The sequence below is a fragment of the Nansenia antarctica genome (genome assembly GCF_963989245.1).
Source record: "Nansenia antarctica genome assembly, chromosome: 17".
Taxonomy (NCBI): Eukaryota; Metazoa; Chordata; class Actinopteri; order Argentiniformes; family Microstomatidae; genus Nansenia; species Nansenia antarctica.
Genome location: NC_137687.1, coordinates 27184963 through 27207462, shown reverse-complemented (window position 1 = coordinate 27207462; position 22500 = coordinate 27184963). Strand labels below are relative to the sequence as shown.

General features: G+C 48.0%; 1 protein-coding gene across 1 annotated transcript in view; it reads right to left on the bottom strand.

The window, feature by feature from the left end:
* The window catches only part of cacna1ea (calcium channel, voltage-dependent, R type, alpha 1E subunit a), a gene marked incomplete at its 3' end in the record, with an annotated part of 122910 nt that overhangs the window by 29519 nt on the left and 70891 nt on the right, over positions 1-22500 (bottom strand). Inside the window, exons 10-19 of the mRNA XM_080547424.1 lie at positions 21023-21090; positions 20121-20212; positions 12370-13357; positions 12012-12270; positions 11575-11689; positions 10025-10154; positions 7171-7230; positions 5666-5772; positions 2567-2663; positions 297-457 (exon numbers count right to left, since the gene is read on the bottom strand). Coding sequence (XP_080403550.1) covers positions 297-457; positions 2567-2663; positions 5666-5772; positions 7171-7230; positions 10025-10154; positions 11575-11689; positions 12012-12270; positions 12370-13357; positions 20121-20212; positions 21023-21090 — 2077 coding nt within the window. The remainder of the gene's footprint in view (positions 1-296; positions 458-2566; positions 2664-5665; positions 5773-7170; positions 7231-10024; positions 10155-11574; positions 11690-12011; positions 12271-12369; positions 13358-20120; positions 20213-21022; positions 21091-22500) is intronic.

Here is a 22500-nt window from a genome sequence, read left to right as displayed (position 1 = left end):
TTCATGACCTTAGTCATGAAGGCTTCCTCTAGGCTTATATCAAAGGTGCATGCACACACACAGACGCAGACACGCACACACACACACACACACACACACAAATGCAGACACAGCCACACACACACACAGCCACAGACACAGACACGCAGACATAGCCACACACACACACACACACACACACACACACTCAAAACCCTCAGCAGACTTCACTGAAAACACAGTCCCTGGACACCTGTCCTACTGTAACTTCAGTCCTGTATTTACAATTGACAACAGGCATCTGAGAGGACACCTACTGGCAGTCCTTGGCTGTGTCCTTGGAGCCGTCTGTGCAGTAGAAGAACTTCCCTTTGAACAGCTGAACGGCGATGACGGCGAAGATGAACATGAAGAGTTTGTAGACGATGAGGATGTTCAACACGTTCTTCAGGGACGTGACCACGCAGTCAAACACCGCCTGGAGAACATCAACCAGACAGGAGAACACAACAACATCTTAGGCCTGGACTACACATCTTTTTTTAAGCGGATATTTTCATCCTCGTTTAAAAAAAAAACTCTGTCCACACCACAAAAATATCTCTGTCCATACGAAAAGTTTGTCTTGTCTTTCTTCTGTGAAATATTGATAGATACATGTGGTAACCATAAAAGCGTTATGGAACTCAAAGCCGTGGTATATCGTGGATATCGGCACAGCTAGGGGGTGTAACGGCACTCCACTATGCGTCGTGCCTAACCACCCCGCTAGCTGTGCCGATATCCACGATATACCACGGCTTTGAGTTCCATAACGCTTAAATGTGTCACATTCTAATGCTTTGGTCCGCATATCGGGATCTGATGTAATGATCTGACTTTTCTTTCGAAAAATGTGAATACATTTCTGTGTTGTGGAAAATCAGTGACACACTCGCTAGTCAACTAACACAGCTTGTTTTGGGAGCCTGCTAACAATGTATAGTAGTGTTATAGTTAACTAGGTAGCAGTGGGGATTACTCACCCAATCCATTGCATTGCAGTATTTTGGCATGACTAGCGAGTTTGTGTTGTGTTTCTCAACAACGTTGAAACGTAGTTCCGTGTTTCAAAATAAAAGTCAGAACATTTTGGTTGGTTGCCGATATGCAGACCAAAAGGCGGGAACGTGTCACATATTGTCTTGGACACATTACATTACTGTTGTGTACGAAAAGAGAGATAGTCCTTAGAGTGGAAAGATGATTAACACTAGGAGATCTCACTTACTCTTAGCGCCGCCTCGGGGGTCAAATGACCATCGTCTTTAGAATGGGAAGCTGCTACTGACACACAGAGACCACTAGTTGGCGCCTCTTGTAAATTAGCTTGCCTGCCTGCCTCCTACACAGAAAAAACTGCTAAATATACTAGCTTATCCTGATGTGATTTTTTGAAAATGTATACTATTATACTGGGTGGTAGACGCACATATCTAGGAAAAGTCATGAAAGGAGGGTCCTGAAATTCGATGATGACGAGTGCAAAGATATTTTGAAGATATTTCTTTTTTTACTTGGGCCACCATCCGTGGCTCTTCTGGTGTTAAATCGTTAGGCGCCAAAATTTGGTATGAATATTCTTTGGGGTGTATAAATCCATTTCAGAACGGGTGTGTGTACACATATTCAGACTCATTAATAAGAACGTAGGGAGAGAGAGGAGTAGCTCAGGGGAGGCTGGTGGAGGGAGAAATCGGAGGGCGCGCTCATTGTAAATGCATGGGACGGAATGAGTAATGGTGTCAGATCCAGGTGTTGATTGATACCGCTCCTCATTCCGTTCCAGTCACATGACACGGGACCGTGAGAGCAGTGCTGCTGTTCTCTATCTCCGCTGGCGACACACACACACACACACACACACACACACACTCACACACACACACTACGCATGCACACACACAGCAACACACACTCTACGCATGCACGCAGGCACGCACGCAGGCACATACGCACGCACGCACACACACACACACACACACACGCACACACACTACGCATGCACGCACACACGCACACACGCACGCACGCACGCACACACACACACACACACACACACACACACACACACAACCTGCTTAATTTCCTGCTGATCCCAGAGTCTCTCTCCTCCCAGAAGCAGGAAGTGTTCGCTTGGGGAAATCAAGGCCTGACTAATCTCTTCATGCCACTGACACCGCGGGTCATCACTCCATCTGTCAATGTTCTCTGTGCTCCTTTACTCTTGTCTGGAGGCCGTCCCTGGGTGCAGGGAGGAGGTGATGGCCTGAGGTAGGTGTGTGTGTGTGTGTGAAGGTGTCTGCCCTTGTAAAACAGCAGCCCCTGAGGTTACACACACACACACACACACACACACACACACACACACACACACACATCTCTCTGTGGTCCTACAGAGCCCTCTGTGTCTGACATTACACCACACACACGCACACACGCACACACCACACACACACACACACGCACACACACACACACACACACACGCACACACGCACACACGCACGCACACACACACGCACACTCACCCTCTCTCTGGGCTCACCTTCAGTTTGGGGAGTCTCTTGATGGTCTTCAGGGGTCTCAGGACCCTCAGCACGCGCAGAGACTTGATGGTCTTAATGTCACGTCCCTTGTTGTTTCTGCACACACACACACACACACACACACACACACACACACACACACACACACACACACACACACAAGGTACTGGTCATACACTGTTTGTTTGCACATAGCATATTTATTTATTTATATATATACACTATACCTTAAGCCCACAGCCACTTTACTACTGAACTATCTATTATCACTAGTGGCACCTCTAGTGTATCCTGTCTTGCACTATTATCACCTTTTATCACACTATTATCACCTTTATCTTGTATTATGCCTATAATTTTGTCCTGTACTACTGTCACTTTTCACATGACCTTGAATTATGCTTGAATTATTATTGCCTTATGTCTTGTGCTGCAATGCAATGTCAGGAACCGAAGCCTAAGGATTTTACTCTGTTACACTTGTGTAATGTGACATAACAATAAACATGAAACTTGAAGCTTGAAACTATTCTTAAACATCTTACATAGTGTATAGGCTACATACCTCAAGACCTACTGCCCCTGTTCTGTACATAACATACTGTACATATGATCACAACTGTACCTATCATATTGATATTCATCTCATGCACTCATGTACATGATATTGATGTATTGATACTCACTGTAATACCTCATACTGTAATAGCATGCACTGTCTACATTCATACTATATCATATTCTATCATAACTGTACGTATCATATTGATATTCATCTGACTTTATATTCATGTATTTATACTAACTGACACCTATACTGTAATACCTTGCACCCTCCACCTTATTATGGTTCTTGCACTTTGCAGCTATTTGCTCACTACATTTTGTTGTCTAAGTACTTGTACTCTGCAATGACAATAGTTAGAGTAGTAGTGGTAGTAGTAGTAATAATAATAATAGAATAGAATAGATTAGAATAGTAATAGAATCTACTGTAATCTAACTTGATACACAGGCAGAGCATCATTCATTCTAACTGATGCTGTAAGTCAATACAGGAAGGGCTACACTGTCATGTTTCTGTTAGACACATTCTAGCCTACTAGGAAAAGAGGGGGGAAAGAGAGAGAGAGTGAGAGAGAAAGAGAGAGAGAAAGGGGGAGAGGGAAAGAGAAAGGGAGAAATAGATGGAAAACAGAGAGACAGAGAGAAGGAGAAAACAAGAGAGAGAGAGAGAGAGAGAGTTTTTACCCCAACACATTGCTGTCAATCCCACAGCGTCACAATCCACAGCAGCCAATGAAACAAGAGAGAAAGAGAAAAACACAGACACACTGAACATGGACAGGTCACCTCGGAGAAGAAACATGGATATCAATACAGAGTACAGAGTGAAGAAGGAGGCTGGGTGTCTCATGACAGAAATAAACTGTCAACTGTCAACTGTCAAACAGTTACACATCATCTCTCACGCCTCTGATAGGGCTTTCACACCTCCCAGGTTCCCTGCTGGTTCCGGTTCCCCTTCTGGAGCCTCTGGACCTTGGTGCTTTGTGGCGAACCAGCCCGTGTTCATACCAGTTTAAAGCAGAACCATCAACGTCATCAACGTTGGGTGACGAAGGGGCAGGATAAACAAACATGTCACAACAAGATGGCAGCTACTTCACTGGAAATGAGGATAATATCTCCCACAGTATGTGAAATAAAAATAAAAAAAGACACTTTCTAAACACGCTCTCTTACTAGCCAGCTGCTCTGATACTAGAATAGAATAGTTACACAAAGTTTGCGTGTGTGTGTTTGTTTTTTCATACAAAATAGTGTTTATTTCAGATACTGTAGTGGAAGATATTATCCTCATTTCCATTGAAGTAGTCGCCATCTTGTTGTGACATTCTTGTGATGACAAACTGATGACGTCACGGTTCTAGTTTTTGGTTCCACGCTTAAGAACCGCTATTTTCTGGTTCCCGCTGCGAACCAACTTTTCAGGTTTACATATTATTATTTTATTTACATTTACAGGTTCCGAACCAATTTATTTTCGGTCTGAACACGGCCGGTCGGTTCAAGATTAGGTTCAAGATTGGGAACAGGAACCAGGGGCCAGTTGCATAAACATAGATTAAGACTGGTCGAAGACTTAGACCAGTCTTATATTCTCATAAAGATAGATTAAGACTGGTCTAAGCCTTAGACTAGTCTTATATTCTCATAAACATAGATTAAGACTGGTCTAAGCCTTAGACTAGTCTTATATTCTCATAAAGATAGATTAAGACTGGTCTAAGCCTTAGACTAGTGTTATATTCTCATAAACATAGATTAAGACTGGTCTAAGCCTTAGACTAGTTTTATATTCTCATAAACATAGATTAAGACTGGTCTAAGCCTTAGACTAGTCTTATATTCTCATAAACATAGATTAAGACTGGTCTAAGCCTTAGACTAGTGTTATATTCTCATAAACATAGATTAAGACTGGTCTCAGCCTTAGACTAGTGTTATATTCTCATAAAGATAGATTAAGACTGGTCTAAGCCTTAGACTAGTGTTATATTCTCAGGTTAGACCAGTCTAATTAAGACTGCCTGTTGCATAAAAAATAAGACTGACTTATTTTGAGGTTAGAAAGTTAGCCTCCTTCCCCCCTGGCTAAGCTGTGTTGCTATGGGAACGAGTCAGGGCTAGTAGCTAGCTAACACTGTAACTCCAGCACGGTAAACTACTTCACTGGTTAAAAACGGCTAAGCAGTATACATATATCTAAGTCAGTCTTACTTTAGTCAGTCATAGGTGAGCTTTATTCAACAGGAAAACTTTAGAGTCTACAGCAAGACTGACTTAAAGTGAGATCTAAGTCTAAGACTGGGCCTATCTTTATGCAACCAGCACAGAGCCGTGGCGGTGAAAGCCCTGTGTGAGGATCTGAGAACCCAGGAGTCACTGCAACATCCCTTTCATACATCGCTGCAGGGTCATGAACCACGAGTTAGTTACACACTACTAGGGTTAGGGTTAGGTCGGCGAACCTTGACCTCAGCCTCAGTCCTGTGACCTGTGACCTGTGACCTACACCAGGTCACGTGACTCACGTGAGGGCGAAGGCCACCAGCGCTCCGATCACCACGATGAAGTCCAGAACGTTCCACAGGTCTCTGAAGTAGGACCCGTCGTGCAGGAGCAAGCCCTGGTCGATCATCTAGAGACAGAGGTCAGGGGGTCAGAGGTCATGTTATAGTCGTGTGTAGCCGTTCCTCCAGATCACCTTGTTCTCACGCCTCTTTTGGAGGTGTTGGAGAATTTTGGAGAAATAGCCGGTCTGGCTGGGGTTGAACTGGACGGAGCGATGGGAGAACGAGCTCGCAATTTCATTGGATGTTACATTCCAAGACCCCTCCACCCCCCCCCCCCCCCCCCCCCCATGCCCGAATGGTTGCTATGCTGTTGTTATGGGTGTCGTCTTTTCTGGCTGCGTAGGAGAGTTTTTATTTCATTTTATCTGACCTTTATCTAACCAGATAAAATCAATTGAAAACCAATTTCTCATTTCTCTGTCAATGATGACCAAGAGGCCTGAATGGATCCAGAAATACCCCGGGTCAACACAAAACAATACATACAATACATGACAACGGCAAAGACAGCAAAGATAAAATAAATAAAAAACTAAATCAATTAGAGCACGCATGTGTGAAGGGAGAAAGAGGATTTTTTTTTTGGGGAAGAACTGAAATCTGTTTTTTTTGTTGCCAAGCAACGTATTTGCTCGGTATGACGTGTCACAAGGAATCACACGTTTCACGTTTCAAACAGGTTTTCTAACTATTTTCTGTAAAGGATTTTTTCTGAGGCCTGGGGGGTATTCCATCAACGTCGCTAAAGGAAAATCCAGGTTTATTTTTGATAATCTCACGAGATACCTCCACCAGCCTCCCCTACCTCCACCAGCCTCCTCTCTACCTCCACCAGCCTCCCTACCTCAACCAGCCTCCCCTACCTCCACCAGCCTCCACCAGCCTCCCCTACCTCCACCAGCCTCCTCCAGTCTCCACCAGCCTCCCCTACCTCCACCAGCCTCCAACAGCCTCAACCAGCCTCCCCTACCTCCACCAGCCTCCAACAGCCTCCCCTACCTCCACCAGCCTCCCCTACCTCCACCAGCCTCCTCCCTACCTCCACTAGCCTCCACCAGCCTCCTCTCTACCTCCACCAGCCTCCTCTACCTCCACCAGCCTCCTCTACCTCCACCAGCCTCCTCTACCTCCACCAGCCTCCTCTACCTCCACCAGCCTCCTCTACCTCCACCAGCCTCCTCTACCTCCACCAGCCTCCTCTACCTCCACCAGCCTCCCCTACCTCCACCAGCCTCCCCTACCTCCACCAGCCTCCTCCCTACCTCCACCAGCCTCCCCTACCTCCACCAGCCTCCTCTCTACCTCCACCAGCCTCCCCTACCTCCACCAGCCTCCACTGCCTGATACGGCAATAATCCACAGTTGGGTCATGTTCTTCTTTTCTAGGGAAGAGACTTTCCCTGATGTTAAATAGTTTTATAGCTGTTTCAGTGTCACAGTGAGTGTAATGGACTGGAACTCACCTTAATGATCATTTCGAAGGTGAAGACTCCCGTGAACACGTAGTCAAAATACCGCAGCACCTGAGGAGAACCACAGCAACAGAATCAGAGTAATGGATCAGAGCTGGTCCGCTGAGGAGGTCTGAGAGCTCCTAACCAGCGTGAGGTCATACATTAGAGGAGAAGGAAGAGCCCTTAACGTAAGAAGGGAGAGAGAAAAGCAGAGAGAGAGTGTGTGTGCGTGTGTGTGTGTGTGTGTGTGTGAGTGTGAGTGTGTGTGTGTGAGTGTGTGTGTGTGTGTGTGTGTGTGTCTGCATACTTGCGTGTGTCTGCATACTTGCGTGTGTGAGTGTGTGTGTGTGTGAGTGTGTGTGTGTGTGTGTGAGTGTGTGTGTGCGTGTGTGTGTATGTGTGTGTCTGCATACTTGCGTGTGTGTGCGTGTGTGTGTGTCTGCATACTTGCGTGTATGTGTGTGTCTGCATAGGTGCGTGTGTGTATGTGTGCATGTGTGTGTGTATGTGTGTGTGTGTGGGTGTGTGCCTGACATGAACATCTGTGTGTGTGTGTGTGTCTGCATACTTGCGTGTGTGTGCGCATGTGTGTGTGAGTGTGTGTGTGTGTGTCTGCATACTTGCGTGTGTGTGCGCATGTGTGTGTGAGTGTGTGTGTGTGTGTCTGCATACTTGCGTGTGTGTGTGTGTGTGTGTCTGCATAGGTGTGTGTGTATGTGTGCATGTGCATGTGCATGTGTGTGTGTGTGTGTGTCTGACATGAACATCTGTTCTTCCCCAGTGAACAGGAGAGAGAGAACCCAGCCTCTGTCAGGAGTGATGATGTTGACCCTGAGGGCTCTCTGTCAGAGCTAACATAACCATCACACACACACACACACACACACACACACAGACACACACACACACACACACACACACACTCACTCTGTCGTGACCCCCACAGAGTCCCAGGTATTGACACCAACACAGTGGCCATTCCACCGGCGGAGCACCATTCTGTGGCAAGAGAGTTGAATGTTTGTTCCTCTGGCAATAGGCCACAGAGAGGTGGAGAAAGAGAGAGCCCAGCACCAACAGACTACATCTATTACCCCCCCCTGCACCCCCTGTGTCTCCAGAGACACCTGCTGTCCCACCCGACTGTTTCTGAGATTTACTACTACCCCCCCTTGTCTCTCCAGGGTCTACTATTAAAAACAAAACAACAAAAGAACATTTTTTTTCTCCTAGCGCGACGACTGCCAATGGCCGCTGGCCTGAGCTAGATTACTTTTTTCCTGTAATCTAGTGTGAGTGTGTGTGTGTGTGTGTGCCTATGTGTGTGTGTGTGTGCGTGCTTATGTGTGTGTGTGTGTGTGTGCTTATGTGTGTGTGTGTGTGTGTGTGTGTGTATGTGTGTATGCGTGTGTGTGCTTATGTGTGTGTATGTGTGTGTGCTTATGTGTGTGTGTGTGTGTGTGTATGTGTGTGTGTGTGTGTGTGTGTGCTTATGTGTATGTGTGCATGTATGTGTGTGCTTATGTGTGTGTGTGTGTGTGTGTGTGTGTGTGTGTGTGTCTGTGTGTGTGTGTGTGTGTGTGTGTATGTATGTGTGTGTGTGTGTGTGTGTGTGTATGTGTGTGTGTGCTTATGTAAGTAAGTAAAGCTTTATTTATATAGCCCCTTTCATACAAGAAATGCAGCTCAAAAACAGGAATAAGAACATTAAGTGAAAAAAATTAAATAAACATATATAAAAACATTTACATGCATAGAATGAATATAAAAGCAGGGGAAAACAGTAAAAAGAAAAGGTAAAAGTTAGTCTTTCTGTACTTCCCATTGGTTTTCACCACAAACATCAGTTTTTGGAAAAGGTCTGTCTCAGTCTCTGTGTACATTATCAGTCAAGGAAATTACCCACAAACTATCCTAGCTTGTCTTGGCGGATCGTTGAGGCTAGTACCATTTGTTCTTACAAGATGCACCTTTTTTGGGGGGGAACACAGACACACGTCAACCACTAGTCAACCACTAGTCAATCACTAGTCAATCACCAGTCAATCACCAGTCAATCACTAGCCGATCACTAGTCAATCACATGTCAATCACCAGTCAATCACTAGCCAATCACTAGTCAATCACATGTCAATTACCAGTCAATCACCAGTCAACCACCAGTCAATGACTAGTCAACCACTAGTCAACCACCAGTCAATCAGTCTCTGTGTACGTTCCCAGTCTCTGCTAGAGCTTGCACCAAAAATCCAGCTACACAGTCAGTATCAACATTACAGTTTCTTTCTTTTGCACACCTCTTTCAACTAGTCAGTCTGTGTACGTGAATATAAGAGCAGGGGAAAACAGTAAAAAGAAAAGGTAAAGAAAATACAATAATAATAATAATAAAAGGGCTAGTTGATAAAATATTTAAAGTGCAATAGCTGGCAAATGAGCAGTGGGCAGGTGCAGATAAGCTAGTTGAAGGCTATATTGAAGAAGTGTGTTTTTAGCTTTCTTTTAAAAATATTTAGTGAGCTGGCTTCCCTGATCTCTAAAGGTAATGTGTAATAGATGATCTTAGTGTTCTTGAGGGTACATAATTGGCAAGGGAATTAGCAATGTACTTATGTGTGTGTGTGTGTGTGTGTGCTTATGTGTGTGTGTGTATGTGTGTGTGTGTGTGTGTGTGTGTGTGTGCCTATGTGTATATAGGAGTGTGTGTGTGTGCTTATGTGTGTGTGTGTGTGTGTGTGTGTGTGTGTGTGTGTGTGCCTATGTGTATATGTATGTGTGTGCTTATGTGTATGTGTGTATGTATGTGTGTGCTTATGTGTGTGTGTGTGTGTGTGTGTGTGTGTGTGTGTGTGTGAGTCCTCACCTTGTTCCAGTCTGAGCCAGCAGACACAGGGTCCTCAGCTGCCAACGCCACGCTGCTGGCCACGATCACCAGCAGGATGCACATCTCAAAGTAGCGCAGGTTCACTATGTAGTGACACGCCCGCCTGACCCTGTAGAGGGGGGGGGGGGGGGGGGGCAGGGGAGACCAGGGTAGAGAGAGGGAGGGTAGAGAGGAGGGTTAGGGTTAGAGAGAGAAGGGAGGTTAGAGAGGAGGGAGGGAGAAGGAGAGAGGAGGGATGTAGAGAGAGAAGGGAGGGAGAGGGAGGGAAAGAGAGAGAGAGATGAAGGAGGGAAATAGGGCGGGAGGGAGAGAGGAGGGAGGGAGAGGCAGAGAGAGAGAGAAGGGAGGGAGGGATAGGGGGAGTGCAGGGACTGGACCTTTGTTTCTTGTGTAATAGTTGTGGATGTTGATGAGGATAATGATGATGGTGATGATGATGATGATGATGATGAGTTCAGAAAGATTCCTCTCTGTTGAGATAGCTGGTGTGTAGTGCTCCACATTGGAAGTGTAGGAGATGAATCACCCCCCCCCAAAAAAAGTATATAAATGCATGCTATTATTATCATGATCATCCCAGATCTAGCAGGGAGTCTGGTCATGTGACTAGAAGAGAGAGAGAGAGATCATGTGACTAGAGGAGAGAGAGAGAGAATAGGAGAGAGAGACTACGAGAGAGAGGGAGACAAGGAGAGAGAGAGAGACTAGGAGAGAGAGAGACTAGGAGAGAGAGAGACTAGGAGAGAGAGAGAGACTAGGAGAGAGAGAGACTAGGAGAGAGAGATAGACTAGGAGAGAGAGAGAGACTAGGAGAGAGAGAGACTAGGAGAGAGAGAGAGACTAGGAGATAGAGAGAGACTAGGAGAGAGAGAGAGAGAAGAGGAGAGAGAGAGACTAGGAGAGAGAGAGAGAAGAGGAGAGAGAGAGACTAGGAGAGAGAGAGAGACTAGGAGAGAGAGAGACTAGGAGAGAGAGAGAGAGACTAGGAGAGAGAGACTAGGAGAGAGAGAGAGACTAGGAGAGAGAGACTAGGAGAGAGAGAGACTAGGAGAGAGAGAGAGAGGCAGAGAGAGAGGCAGAGAGAGAGAGGCAGAGAGAGAGAGAGAGAGAGAGAGAGAAAGAGAGAGAGGCAGAGAGAAAGAGAGACAAAGAGAGAGAGACACAGAGAGAGAGAGGCAGAGAGAAAGAGAGAGAGAAAGAGAGAGAGACTAGGAGAGAGAGACTAGGAGAGAGAGAGAGACTAGGAGAGAGAGACTAGGAGAGAGAGAGAGACTAGGAGAGAGAGAGACTAGGAGAGAGAGAGAGAGAGAGAGAGAGAGAGACTAGGAGAGAGATAGAGAGAGACTAGGAGAGAGAGACTAGGAGAGAGAGAGAGACTAGGAGAGAGAGAGAGAGAGACTAGGAGAGAGAGAGAGAGAGAGAGACTAGGAGAGAGAGAGAGAGACTAGGAGAGAGAGAGAGAGACTAGGAGAGAGAGAGAGAGAGAGAGAGAGAGAGAGACTAGGAGAGAGAACGGTCATGTGACTTACGGGTTGTCGTGTTTGAACATGAACATGCTGTCAGGAGCGACGCTATTGGCTGGCTCGGGCTCCTCCTCCTCCTCCTCCTTCTCTGCCTTACAGGCCTCCACGTCCTTACTGTTACCTAGGAGACGGGAGACATCTGGGTGGGACATCACTGGCTATACATGTAGTCATCTATCAATCTATCTATCTATCTATCTATCTATCTATCTATCATCTATCTATCTATCTATCTATCTACTATCTATCTATGTATCTATCGATCTAGTCGTCTATCAATCTATCTATCTATCTACTATCTATCTATCTATCTATCTATCATCTATCTATCTATCTATCTATCTACCTATCTATCTATCTATCTATCTATCTATCTATCTATCTATCTATCTACCTATCTATCTATCTATCTATCTATCTATCTATCCCCCCCTCCCTCCTACCTGTGAGGTTGGTGAGCTCCAGCCCTGCCTGGACACCTGTCACATCTATGACAACATTGGAGCTGGGAGGGAGGGCCTTATCCTGGTTCAGGGAGGAGGGGTTGGCGTTGGTCTCAGCGCCCCCCTCCTCCCCGGTGGTGCATTCTGGGGGCTGCACGGTCAGGAGAGGAGTGGGCTGCTGGGTGGGCGTGTCTCCCTGTGGAGACTCCTCCCTGTTCTGCAGAGAGGCGGGGCTACGCCGGGCGTGGGGGTCAGACGACTCAGGACACACGGACGGGTCTGGGTCACCTCCGTTGGCTGTGTCTCTCCTCTCCTCCTCCCCCGTTCCCTCCGTTCCTCTCCTCCTCTCCCCGCTGACGGAGCGGCTGGCCGAGCGGCTGCTGCTGTTTCCGTCCCCCCCCCCCTGCGGCGAGACCTGACCCCCCCTGACCCCGGCCTGGTGGGGGGGGCGATGCCTGGCTCTCCTGGGCCTCCCCCCGCCCACGTCGGGGGTCAGGGTGTCCCCACCACCACCACCGCCGCCGCCGGGAGGAGGGGGGGGGCGCAACTTCCGCACGGCCCTCTGCCTCCGCTCCCCGATCGGCCTGGGGCTGTGGTGCCCCCCGTTCAGGGGATGGGGCGGGGGGGGGGGGACCCCCAGCTGCTCTGACTCAGGGGGCCCCGGGAGGAGGAGGGGCAGGGCGTTGGAGGTGGAGGGGGGCGTCAGGGGGGCGTCGACGGCTGTGGTGGGTACAGGTAGTGACTCGGGGACGGGGATGATGGGGAGGGACACAGGGGGGGGTTCGGGGATGCCCGATGCGGAGAGGGCCGCGGGTTCTAGGGGGTGGTCCCCCGCGGGCACGGGGTGGGGGGGGTCGCCCTGGAGGTCCGCCGCGGAGGAGCCGGCAGCTAGACGCCGTAGGCTCCCGCCCGAGGTGGTCTTGCGGTGGAGGAGGTTGGGGCAGGCGAGGGCGGGGTCCGTGGCAGCGGGGGCAGCGGCGTTGGGGGTGGAGGCGTCGTTGGGGGGGGCGTCGGTGGCGTTCGGGGGGGGGGCTTCCTCCTCCTGACTGGGGCTGCTGAACAGCCCCTCCCTGCTGGACATCTGGCGGTGGCGCCGCAGCTGGCTGGTCCTCTGCTCCCACACGGACATGGTCAGGCGCCGCCTCCTCTCCCGCCTGGACATGAAAGAGGTAGAGGAGTTGAGGGGGGGGAGGGGGGGCAGCGGGGGGAGCGGGGGTCCTCTCCTGGAGCCGCCGCCGCCGGGAGCCCCCCCCACCCCCCCTCCGTCCGCCTCGTCCAGAGAGTAGGCCGCCCGGCTCCGGTGGATGGCTCGCTTCCTGTACAGGTAAGGCCTCCGCCGTCTACTGCTGTTGGACACAGAGAGAGAGAGAGAGAGAGGGGGGGGGAGAGAGAGGGGGGGGGAGGGAGAGGGGGGGAGGGAGAGAGGGGGGGAGGGAGAGAGGGGGGAGAGAGAGAGGGAGCGAAGGGGAGAGAGAGGGAGAGAGAGAGGGGGGGAGGGAGGGAGAGAGAGAGGAGGAGAACCACACGGTCAGGACAGGCCTCTAGGGGAGCTAGCAAACACACTGCTTCTACAGGTGGAGGCTGGTGGAGGTAGACATCGGAGGACGGTCTCCTCGTAAGCGCTACGAAACGGAACGAGGAACGGTATCGAAAAGTCGATTTCGATTTCTACCTCCGCCAGCCTCCACTGCTGCTTCACGCTGACCTAGATAGATAAACACGCTAAACAACATTCAATGTGGGCGAGTGTGGCATTTATAATAAAAAAGCACTTCCAAATGTGTTGGGTTTGAATTGCTTTTTTTCGTGTTACAAATGCTTGTAAAGATGTCAAACTTATAAATAAACACATTTGCACAGACAACAAAGTGAGGAGTTCAGAGAGAGAGACTGCGGAAGAGAAGAGAAAGGAGGAGTGTGTCTGGTGTGTGTCTGAGTTTCCAAAGACTTGGTAAACAAAGAATCAGCATTCTAACACCAGCAGATATGGAAAAACCAATAACATAAACTAGTGCGTCGGATGGAGATAGATGCCATGTGACAAATGAAGCTTGATCACAGAGGATGCAGAAACCACCAGAATTAATATGAGAGATATACAGAATACAAATAAGTGTCGATAGAAGAATCTGGAGGAGGAGGAGGAGGAGGAGGAGTAAAAAGAGATGGCACTGTATAAAAGATGAGACTATTGGGGACAGTTACCCAGTTAAGAAGAAATCAGGCAGGCAGGTTAAGGTAATGCAAGTGAACCGAACAGCGGAGCTACTTACTGGAACGTGTACTCTTGTGTGGTCCGTAATATCAATGATTGGTTGATTGAAAACAAGACATTAGTGCTTTCGTGAGCAGAGACACAGACAACAAGGTCCGGAGACACAGTACCACAACACGTGTCGAACTGTGTTCAAATTCGATTGGTTGTATGGGAAAAATATGTTTGTGGAAAAACGTATATATATAAATATATATTCCCTGTGTCTGAAGTTAATATCTATCACTTGAAAAGCCAATGGGCCAATTGAAGGTTGGGGGGGTGATTAGGTAGGTCAGATTAGGAATTTAGCCAGGAAAACGTAAGGTTAAGTTAACACCCCTAACTCTTGTGAAATGTAGTGTCAATGGTGAGTCAAGACCTCAGTTTTTAAAGACACGACACCAGCCTGTTTTTTACTTTCTCCGTTTTGCTTCCTGAGTTTACTTCGCTGAGTGGTACGTTCACTCTGAGCAATTTGAGAAAGTAACACAACAGATATAGCTAGGAGCAATTCTCAATCAAAATGTGTCGAAAGGGTTGTTTGACTCACTCACAAACAAAAAAAGCTTATATTTGACTCTGGGTGCTACCAAAACAACAGCGTCTACGCTGAATGAAATGTCACATGGGAAATCATTTTACTAAAAGGAAAACAGAATGTATTGACTTTTAAAAAATGCACAGACTTGGCCAGAACAGTCATCATTTCATCCCCGAAGTTGAATCATCGTGCAATAACATTGCGCAAGCTAGCCAGGACGTCATCCAACATGACTCATGTGGAACTTTGACGTCTGTAAAGGACTGTAAAAAATTCTTTGGGTGATTCAGATTAGATTAGATTATAATAACAGAGTGTTTTTTGCATCAGTGTTGTGGTGAGTGCCCCCGGACCAGGACAAGCCAACGTGACAGACATGATGGTAGCAGTATCAGAACATCAGAACAACGTCAGAACAACATTCACATCAACAAGTGTGTCAACAAAACAGAGAAAAAACTGAGAAAAAACTGAGAAAAACACTCCTCAGAGTTGAGACGTCACACACAGTCAGTTACACACACGACAAGTACGATAATGGCACAGGTATAGAAAAACAGGTCGAAAAAAAAAACATAGCACATGGTCTCCATGGACAAGACACAGACACAAGGACACAAGTGCAGGCTGGTGGAGGTAGACATTGGAGGATGGGGCTCATTGTAAAATGCACGGAACCCGGATGAGAAACGTGTTTATCGAAACACACACCGTTACTAGTTCTAATTTCTGTTCCGTGCATTTTACAATGAGGCCTCCGTCCTCCGATTTCTACCTCCGCCAGCCTCCCCTGGCAACAGACACAGATCTGAGAGACAGAGCACATCAGCTAGCAGCTAGCAGTAGTAGTGGGGGAGATTTACCCCCCCATAGTGCCAGGGTGGCAGCCTTCACTGATCATGCTGGTGATGCTAACGCTAGCGCTAGCTAGTCAGACACATGCACCACGTTCCCCCAAGGCTGGCAGTATTAGTCGATTAGTCTCGAGCGTCATGCGTCAGACCTCTCTCATTCACTTGTTCATGCAGAGCCATTATGTATGAACAGGAGTTTGTGTGGCTGACTTTCACGGCCGCCATTTTGTACACCAGAGGTTTCCATGACAGTAAGCATTGTTATGATTGGAATGTTTCGCGTCGGAATGTTATTGTCACGGAATGTTCGGTGCCAAAATGGAGGGTCCGTCCCAAGCCCCCAACCCTGTATGAAACAGGACTCTGGTGGTGTCCAGAAATATAGCCCGGGTGAGCCGCTCAACCAGGTATCGGGGTGGTAAAAGGGTAGCCCCTCGGCCCGAGCCTGGTGAAGTGGAGAGGAAAACAACAACCCATACACCGAAGAAGAAGAAGAAGGTGGTTTACATGCAGCTTCCCAAGGCCAGGCCAGGGCAGAGTGACGCTCCCTGCCTGATCCTCCTAGAACGCCCCTGTGGTATTACCATCCTCCCCCTCCTCTCCCAGAGGAAACCCAGGATGACCCTGTGGTATTCAGATCTCACAGATGGGTTCTGACAAGCAGCTGAACCCCCCCCCACCCCCCACCCGTATGCCAGATGGTTCGGTCCTAACCCCTGTTATGATATATGATATGATTCAGACCAACATCGAGGTACACTGAGGTCACAGTGGGACCAGGGACTCTCGAATCTCGATGTTGCTAAACCTGAACGAACCTGCAGATGACACCGACTATCAGCATTTGAGCTGTATTCTTGTGTATGAACGGTGCTTTACAGGTTATTATATTATTATTATTAACTATGCAACATGTGTGGCCTGGGGTGGTCCAGTGGTCTAGCACCATGGCCTGGGGTGGTCCAGTGGTCTAGCACCATGGCCTGAGGTGGTCCAGTGGTCTAGCACCGTGGCCTGGGGTGGTCCAGTGGTCTAGCACCATGGCCTGGGGTGGTCCAGTGGTCTAGCACCATGACCTGGGGTGGTCCAGTGGTCTAGCACCATGGCCAGGGGTGGTCCAGTGGTCTAGCACCATGGCCTGGGGTGGTCCAGTGGTCTAGCACCATGGCCTGGGGTGGTCCAGTGGTCTAGCACCATGGCCTGGGGTGGTCCAGTGGTCTAGCACCATGGCCTGGGGTGGTCCAGTGGTTTAGCACCATGGCCTGGGGTGGTTTAGTGGTCTAGCACCATGGCCTGGGGTGGTCCAGTGGTCTAGCACCATGGCCTGGGGTGGTCCAGTGGTCTAAGCACCATGGCCTGGGGAGGTCCAGTGGTCTAGCACCATGGCCTGGGGTGGTCCAGTGGTCTAGCACCATGGCCTGGGGTGGTCCAGTGGTCTAGCACCGCAGTCTACAGTGCACACATTATGCCAATGTCGTCGACATGGGTGCGAATCCGGCCCATGCCCTGCTGACATGCCCTCTCTCCCTTCTTCTCCTTACTTTCCTGTCTGTCTTCACTATATCTCTCCAATAAAATGCGAAATATGAGTGGGATTGCCCCACTCAGAAAAAATAACTCAAAACAAAAAAAGCAACAACTATGCAACGCGTAACCCCTCAGGGGAGAACCTCCTACCGAAGGACTCGTTTGTTTGAGGAGGCGGTCAGAGAACAGATAACTGTTCTGAGAGTAGCATCAACAGACAGATAACTGTTCTGAGAGTAGCATCAACAGACAGATAACTGTTCTGAGAGTAGCATCAACAGACAGATAACTGTTCTGTGAGTAGCATTGACAGACAGACAGATAACTGTTCTGAGAGTAGCATCAACAGACAGATAACTGTTCTGAGAGTAGCATCAACAGAAACATAGCTGTTCTGTGAGTAGCATCAACAGACAGATAACTGTTCTGAGAGTAGCATCAACAGACAGATAACTGTTCTGTGAGTAGCATTGACAGACAGATAACTGTTCTGTGAGTAACATCAACAGACAGACAGATACTGTTCTGTGAGTAACATCAACAGACAGATAACTGTTCTGAGAGTAGCATCAACAGACAGATAACTGTTCTGTGAGTAGCATTGACAGACAGACAGATACTGTTCTGTGAGTAGCATCAACAGACAGATACTGTTCTGTGAGTAGCATTGACAGACAGACAGATAACTGTTCTGTGAGTAGCATTGACAGAAATATCACAGCCAACAACACTTGTCCACTGTCGTCATTCCAGAAGCACTAACAAACATCTCACACATCTGTGATGTAGTTAGCATGCCCATGCGGTAAAAACAAAGATAATCGGTCGTTCATCTCTCTCTCTCCGTGTCCAGCATGCATTAGCGGAGGCTGGGCGGAGGTACAAACCCTGGTAGGTGATGGGTAAACGGCATGAGGAACGGAATGAGGAACGGTACCAAAACGCATGCACCCACCCGACCTCCCATTTCTACCTCCACCAGCCTCCACTGGCATGCATACGCCACACCACCTCGCCTGCGTGCTGCCGCATGCATCCACATGCGCCTCCGCCACACAGACTTGAGCGTTACGTAACTGTAACGTCCGTGGCACCACGGTCTTCTATTATTGGTCATCGATAACTTGGCTTTGATGTCAATAACATCCCTTTATGACTCGATGACCCTCTTGTGTCCTTAGTAAGTCACAAAGCGCGTCGAGGTGACAGCCCCTGGATATACTACGATTCTACGGTTCTACTATTCTACGATTGATATACTGTATCTCTAGAACGTATGACAGGGTCACAGAATCCGTCTGGAGCGAGGGGAGGCTGGTAGAAATCGGAGGATCGGGGGCTCATTGTGAAGCATGGAACGGAATGACGAACGGTACCCGGGAACGACGCCGTTCCCTCATTCTGTTCCGTGCGTCACAATGAGCTCCCGATCCTCCGATTTCTACCTCCGCCAGCCTCCCCCCTGGTCTTGTGTGAAGTGAGGGTCTGCCAACATGCTGCAGTATATTTTAACTAACGGGTCTACGCACTATATTAATTTGGTACCCAGCGATGCTGTCTCTATGACAACCGAGTTAGCCCCTCCCCCCCCCCCCCAACCCCCCACCCCCCACCATGCCACCCCCTCCTCCTGCAGACACTGGGAAGCCTGCCCGTAACCATGGTGACACCAAGAGTTCAATTTAAAGCAAATTATACAGGTAGAGAGAACTATGACGACAGGGTGGGATAGAATTACTATCACCTAGAATCACCTCCAGCTTTACTAATGCCTCTCTCTCTCCGAGTTGAAAGCTTCCCGAACCAATTTCCTACAGGACTTATTGATGGTGCATAACTTGGTGTGTGTGTGTGTGTGTGTGTGTGTGCGCGTGTGAGTGCTTTTCTCTATCTGTTCCGACATGTAGTGTACCCGTCTTGTCCGAGATCCTGAGAGCAGAGCGGAGAGCTTGAATATTCAATATGAATTCATCACACATCCCTTCATCAGGGAAGGAGGAGGCGCGGGGTGAGGGAGGAGGAGGAGGGAGAAATCAGAAGTAGACGGGGCTCGTTGTAAATGCATGAAAAAGAACGAGGAATGGTTTCAACATTCTTGCATTTACAATGAGTCCCCCCGGTCCTCCGATTTCTACCTCCGCTAGCCTCCCCTGAGCTAGACATGCTAACCGTAACTGAACCGGTAACCAAAACATCATCCATTTCAAGTTAAATGACTCCTCTCCGAGGCCAAAATGTCCTTGTCAAACAATCTCCCATAATGCAACAGGTTTTCTCAGCCCTCTCTCCCTGCCTGTTGTCAGGTGTACTACAACCCTAGTGGTGAGGTAGCTGAACTACATCCCTAGTGGTGAGGTAGCTGCACTACAACCTTAGTGGTGAGATAGCTGTACTGCAGTTGTCACCCTAGTGGTGAGGTAGCTGTACTGCAGCTGTAGTCTCTGGTTAGCCTGCTGCTTGGTGTTAGGACTATCACTGGGGAGTGTCCTGAGGAGAGAGGTGGGGTGGAGGGGGGCTGGGAGAGAGAGGGAGAGGGAGGAGGCTTGGGGAGGGAAGGGGTCTTTGGGGAGATAGAGGGGGGAGGGAGGGGGTCTTTGGGGGGACAGGGGGAGGGAAGGGGTCTTTGGGGAGGCAGAGGGGGGAGGGAGGGGGTCTTTGGGGAGGGAGGAGGTCTTTGGGGAGGCTGAGGGGGGAGGGAGAGGGTCCTTGGAGAGACAGAGGGGGGAGGGAGGGGGGTCTTTGGGGAGACAGAGAGGGGCGGGAGGGGATCTTTGGGGAGACAGAGGGGGGAGGGAGGGGGTCTTTGGGGAGACAGAGGGTCTTTGGGGAGACAGAGGGGGGAGGGAGGGGGAGGCAGAGGGGGAAGGGAGGGGGAGGCCGAGGGGGGAGGGAGGGTGAGGCCGAGAGGAGAGGGAGCAGGCAGCACTTACTCTGATGACATCAGAGAAGACATGGGTCCGACCTCCTTCGCCTTCTGAAGAGCATGCTTCTGGTTGAACGCTGCCTCCTCCTCCTCCTCATCCTTACAGTAGAGTATAGAGTAGAGTATAGAAGAATAGAGTAGAGTAGAGTAGAGTACAGAAGAATAGAATAGAGTAGAGTAGAGTAGAGTAGAGTAGAGTAGAGAAGAATAGAGTAGAGTAGAGAAGAATAGAATAAAGTAGAGTAGAGTACAGAAGAATAGAGTAGAATAGAGTAGAGTAGAGTAGAGTAGAGTAGAGAAGAATAGAGTAGAGTAGAGTAGAGAAGAATAGAATAGAGTAGAGTAGAGAAGAATAGAGTAGAGTAGAGTAGAGTAGAGAAGAATAGAATAGAATAGAGTAGTCGAGTAGAGAAGAATAGAATAGAGAAAAATATAGAAGAGTAGAGTATAGAGTAGAGTACAGTAGAATATAGAAGAATAGAGTAGAATATAGAATAATAGAGTACAGTAGAATATAGAAGAATAGAGTAGAATATAGAATAATAGAGTACAGTAGAATATAGAAGAATAGAGTAGAATATATCATAATAGTAGAATATATAATAATAGAGTACAGTAGAATATATAATAATAGAATAGAATATATAATAATAGTATAATATAGAATAATAGAGTACAGTAGAATATATAATAATAGAGTAGAATATATAATAATAGAGTAGAATATAGAAGAATAGAGTACAGTAGAACAGAGAAGAGTAGAGTATAGAAGAATAGATGATAGTGTCGTATAGTAGAACAGAGTAGAATATAAATGACATCAGATCTTAGTAACAAGCCAAACAGAATTATATCATTATTTCCTAAATCAAATCAAGTGTGTTAATCAAGTCAGTGAGGTACACACACCTTAGTGAGCTCCTGGGCGTTAGCCAGGTTGTCCACGGCGATGGCCAAGAACACGTTCAGCAGGGTGTCTGGTCGCAGGCGGGTCAAGGACGACTGAACTGCTATACTCTGTATACTCTACTGAAACTACACACTGAAACTCAGTGGCGGACTCAGGCTGTTTGAAGGGCAGGGGCGAAAAGAAAAAAAGGGCACATACTGCACAACATGGGACCCCATCAGTGCACATGGTCAAGTTTAGACCACTGGAAGGGCAGCCAATAGGGCACATCCTCTAATTTTGCCTCTCAAAAGAGCACTTTAGTGCGACGTGTTTCAACGGTGGGGGCACATGGTCATGTTTAGACCATTGGAGGGGCACCAATAGGGCACATCCTCTCATTTTCGCCACTCAAAAGGGCATTTTTGCCACTCAAAAGGGCACTTAAGAGAGACGTTTTTCAACCGTGGGGGCACCAGGAGGGGCGGTCGCCCCCCCTGCCCCACCCCTTGAGTCCGCCAGTGCTGAAACTACACTTACAAATTGTGTCACGTTCTAATGCTTTGGTCCTCATGTCGGGATCCGATGTAATGATTGGGACTTTTCTTTCGAAAAATGTAAATACATTTCTGCTTTGTTGAAAATCAATGACACGCATCGCTAGTCAACTAACACAGCCTGTTTTGTGAGCCTGCAAACAATGTAAAGTAGTGTTATAGTTAACTAGGTAGCAGTGGGGATTTACTCACCCAATGCATTGTGTTGCAGTGTTTTGGCTTGACGAGCAAGTTTGTGTTTGTAATTCTCAACAACGTTGAAATGTAGTTCCGTGTTCCAAAAGACAAGTCTGAACATTTAGATCGTCATATCAACACAGTAGGAGAGGTAAACAACTTGTCTCTTCTAAAGGTGAAAGGGTAGTTGAACCCCTCCAACATACACTGAACAAAAATATAAACGCTCCCTCAAAACTTGCGACATCTGTGCTGTGTGATAAAACTGCACTTTTTAGAGTGGCCTCTTATTGTGACCAGCCTAAGGCACATCTGTGCAATAAGCTGTCTAATCAGCATCTGGATACGCCACACCTGTCAGGTGGATGGATTATCTCTCGTTCTGCCTGTTGACAGTGCCAATAACTTGTTGCAATCACAGAGTTTTTGATATGATATGACTGATTCCCAAGAATAGTGATCTCATGACCAAGGAAACTTCTAGAAATATGTGTCCCGCCCAACGGGGGAGGCTTTTTGACTGCTATTTTCCCTCTGTGCTCATGTAAGGGGGTGTTCACACTTGACGTCTTTTTTTAGAAAAAAGCGCCGCCTTCAGCGCCTTTTCACCGTCTTTTTACATACAATCCATGGGAAAAAAGCGCAGCCACCGCCTTTTTCCCAGGATGCATTTCGCACCGGCTAGCAGCGGGCAATTTAAATCGTCCATTTTAACCTCCATTGGCTAAAAGCTGTAATTTTGGCAATACAAGTGTTAACGTGTC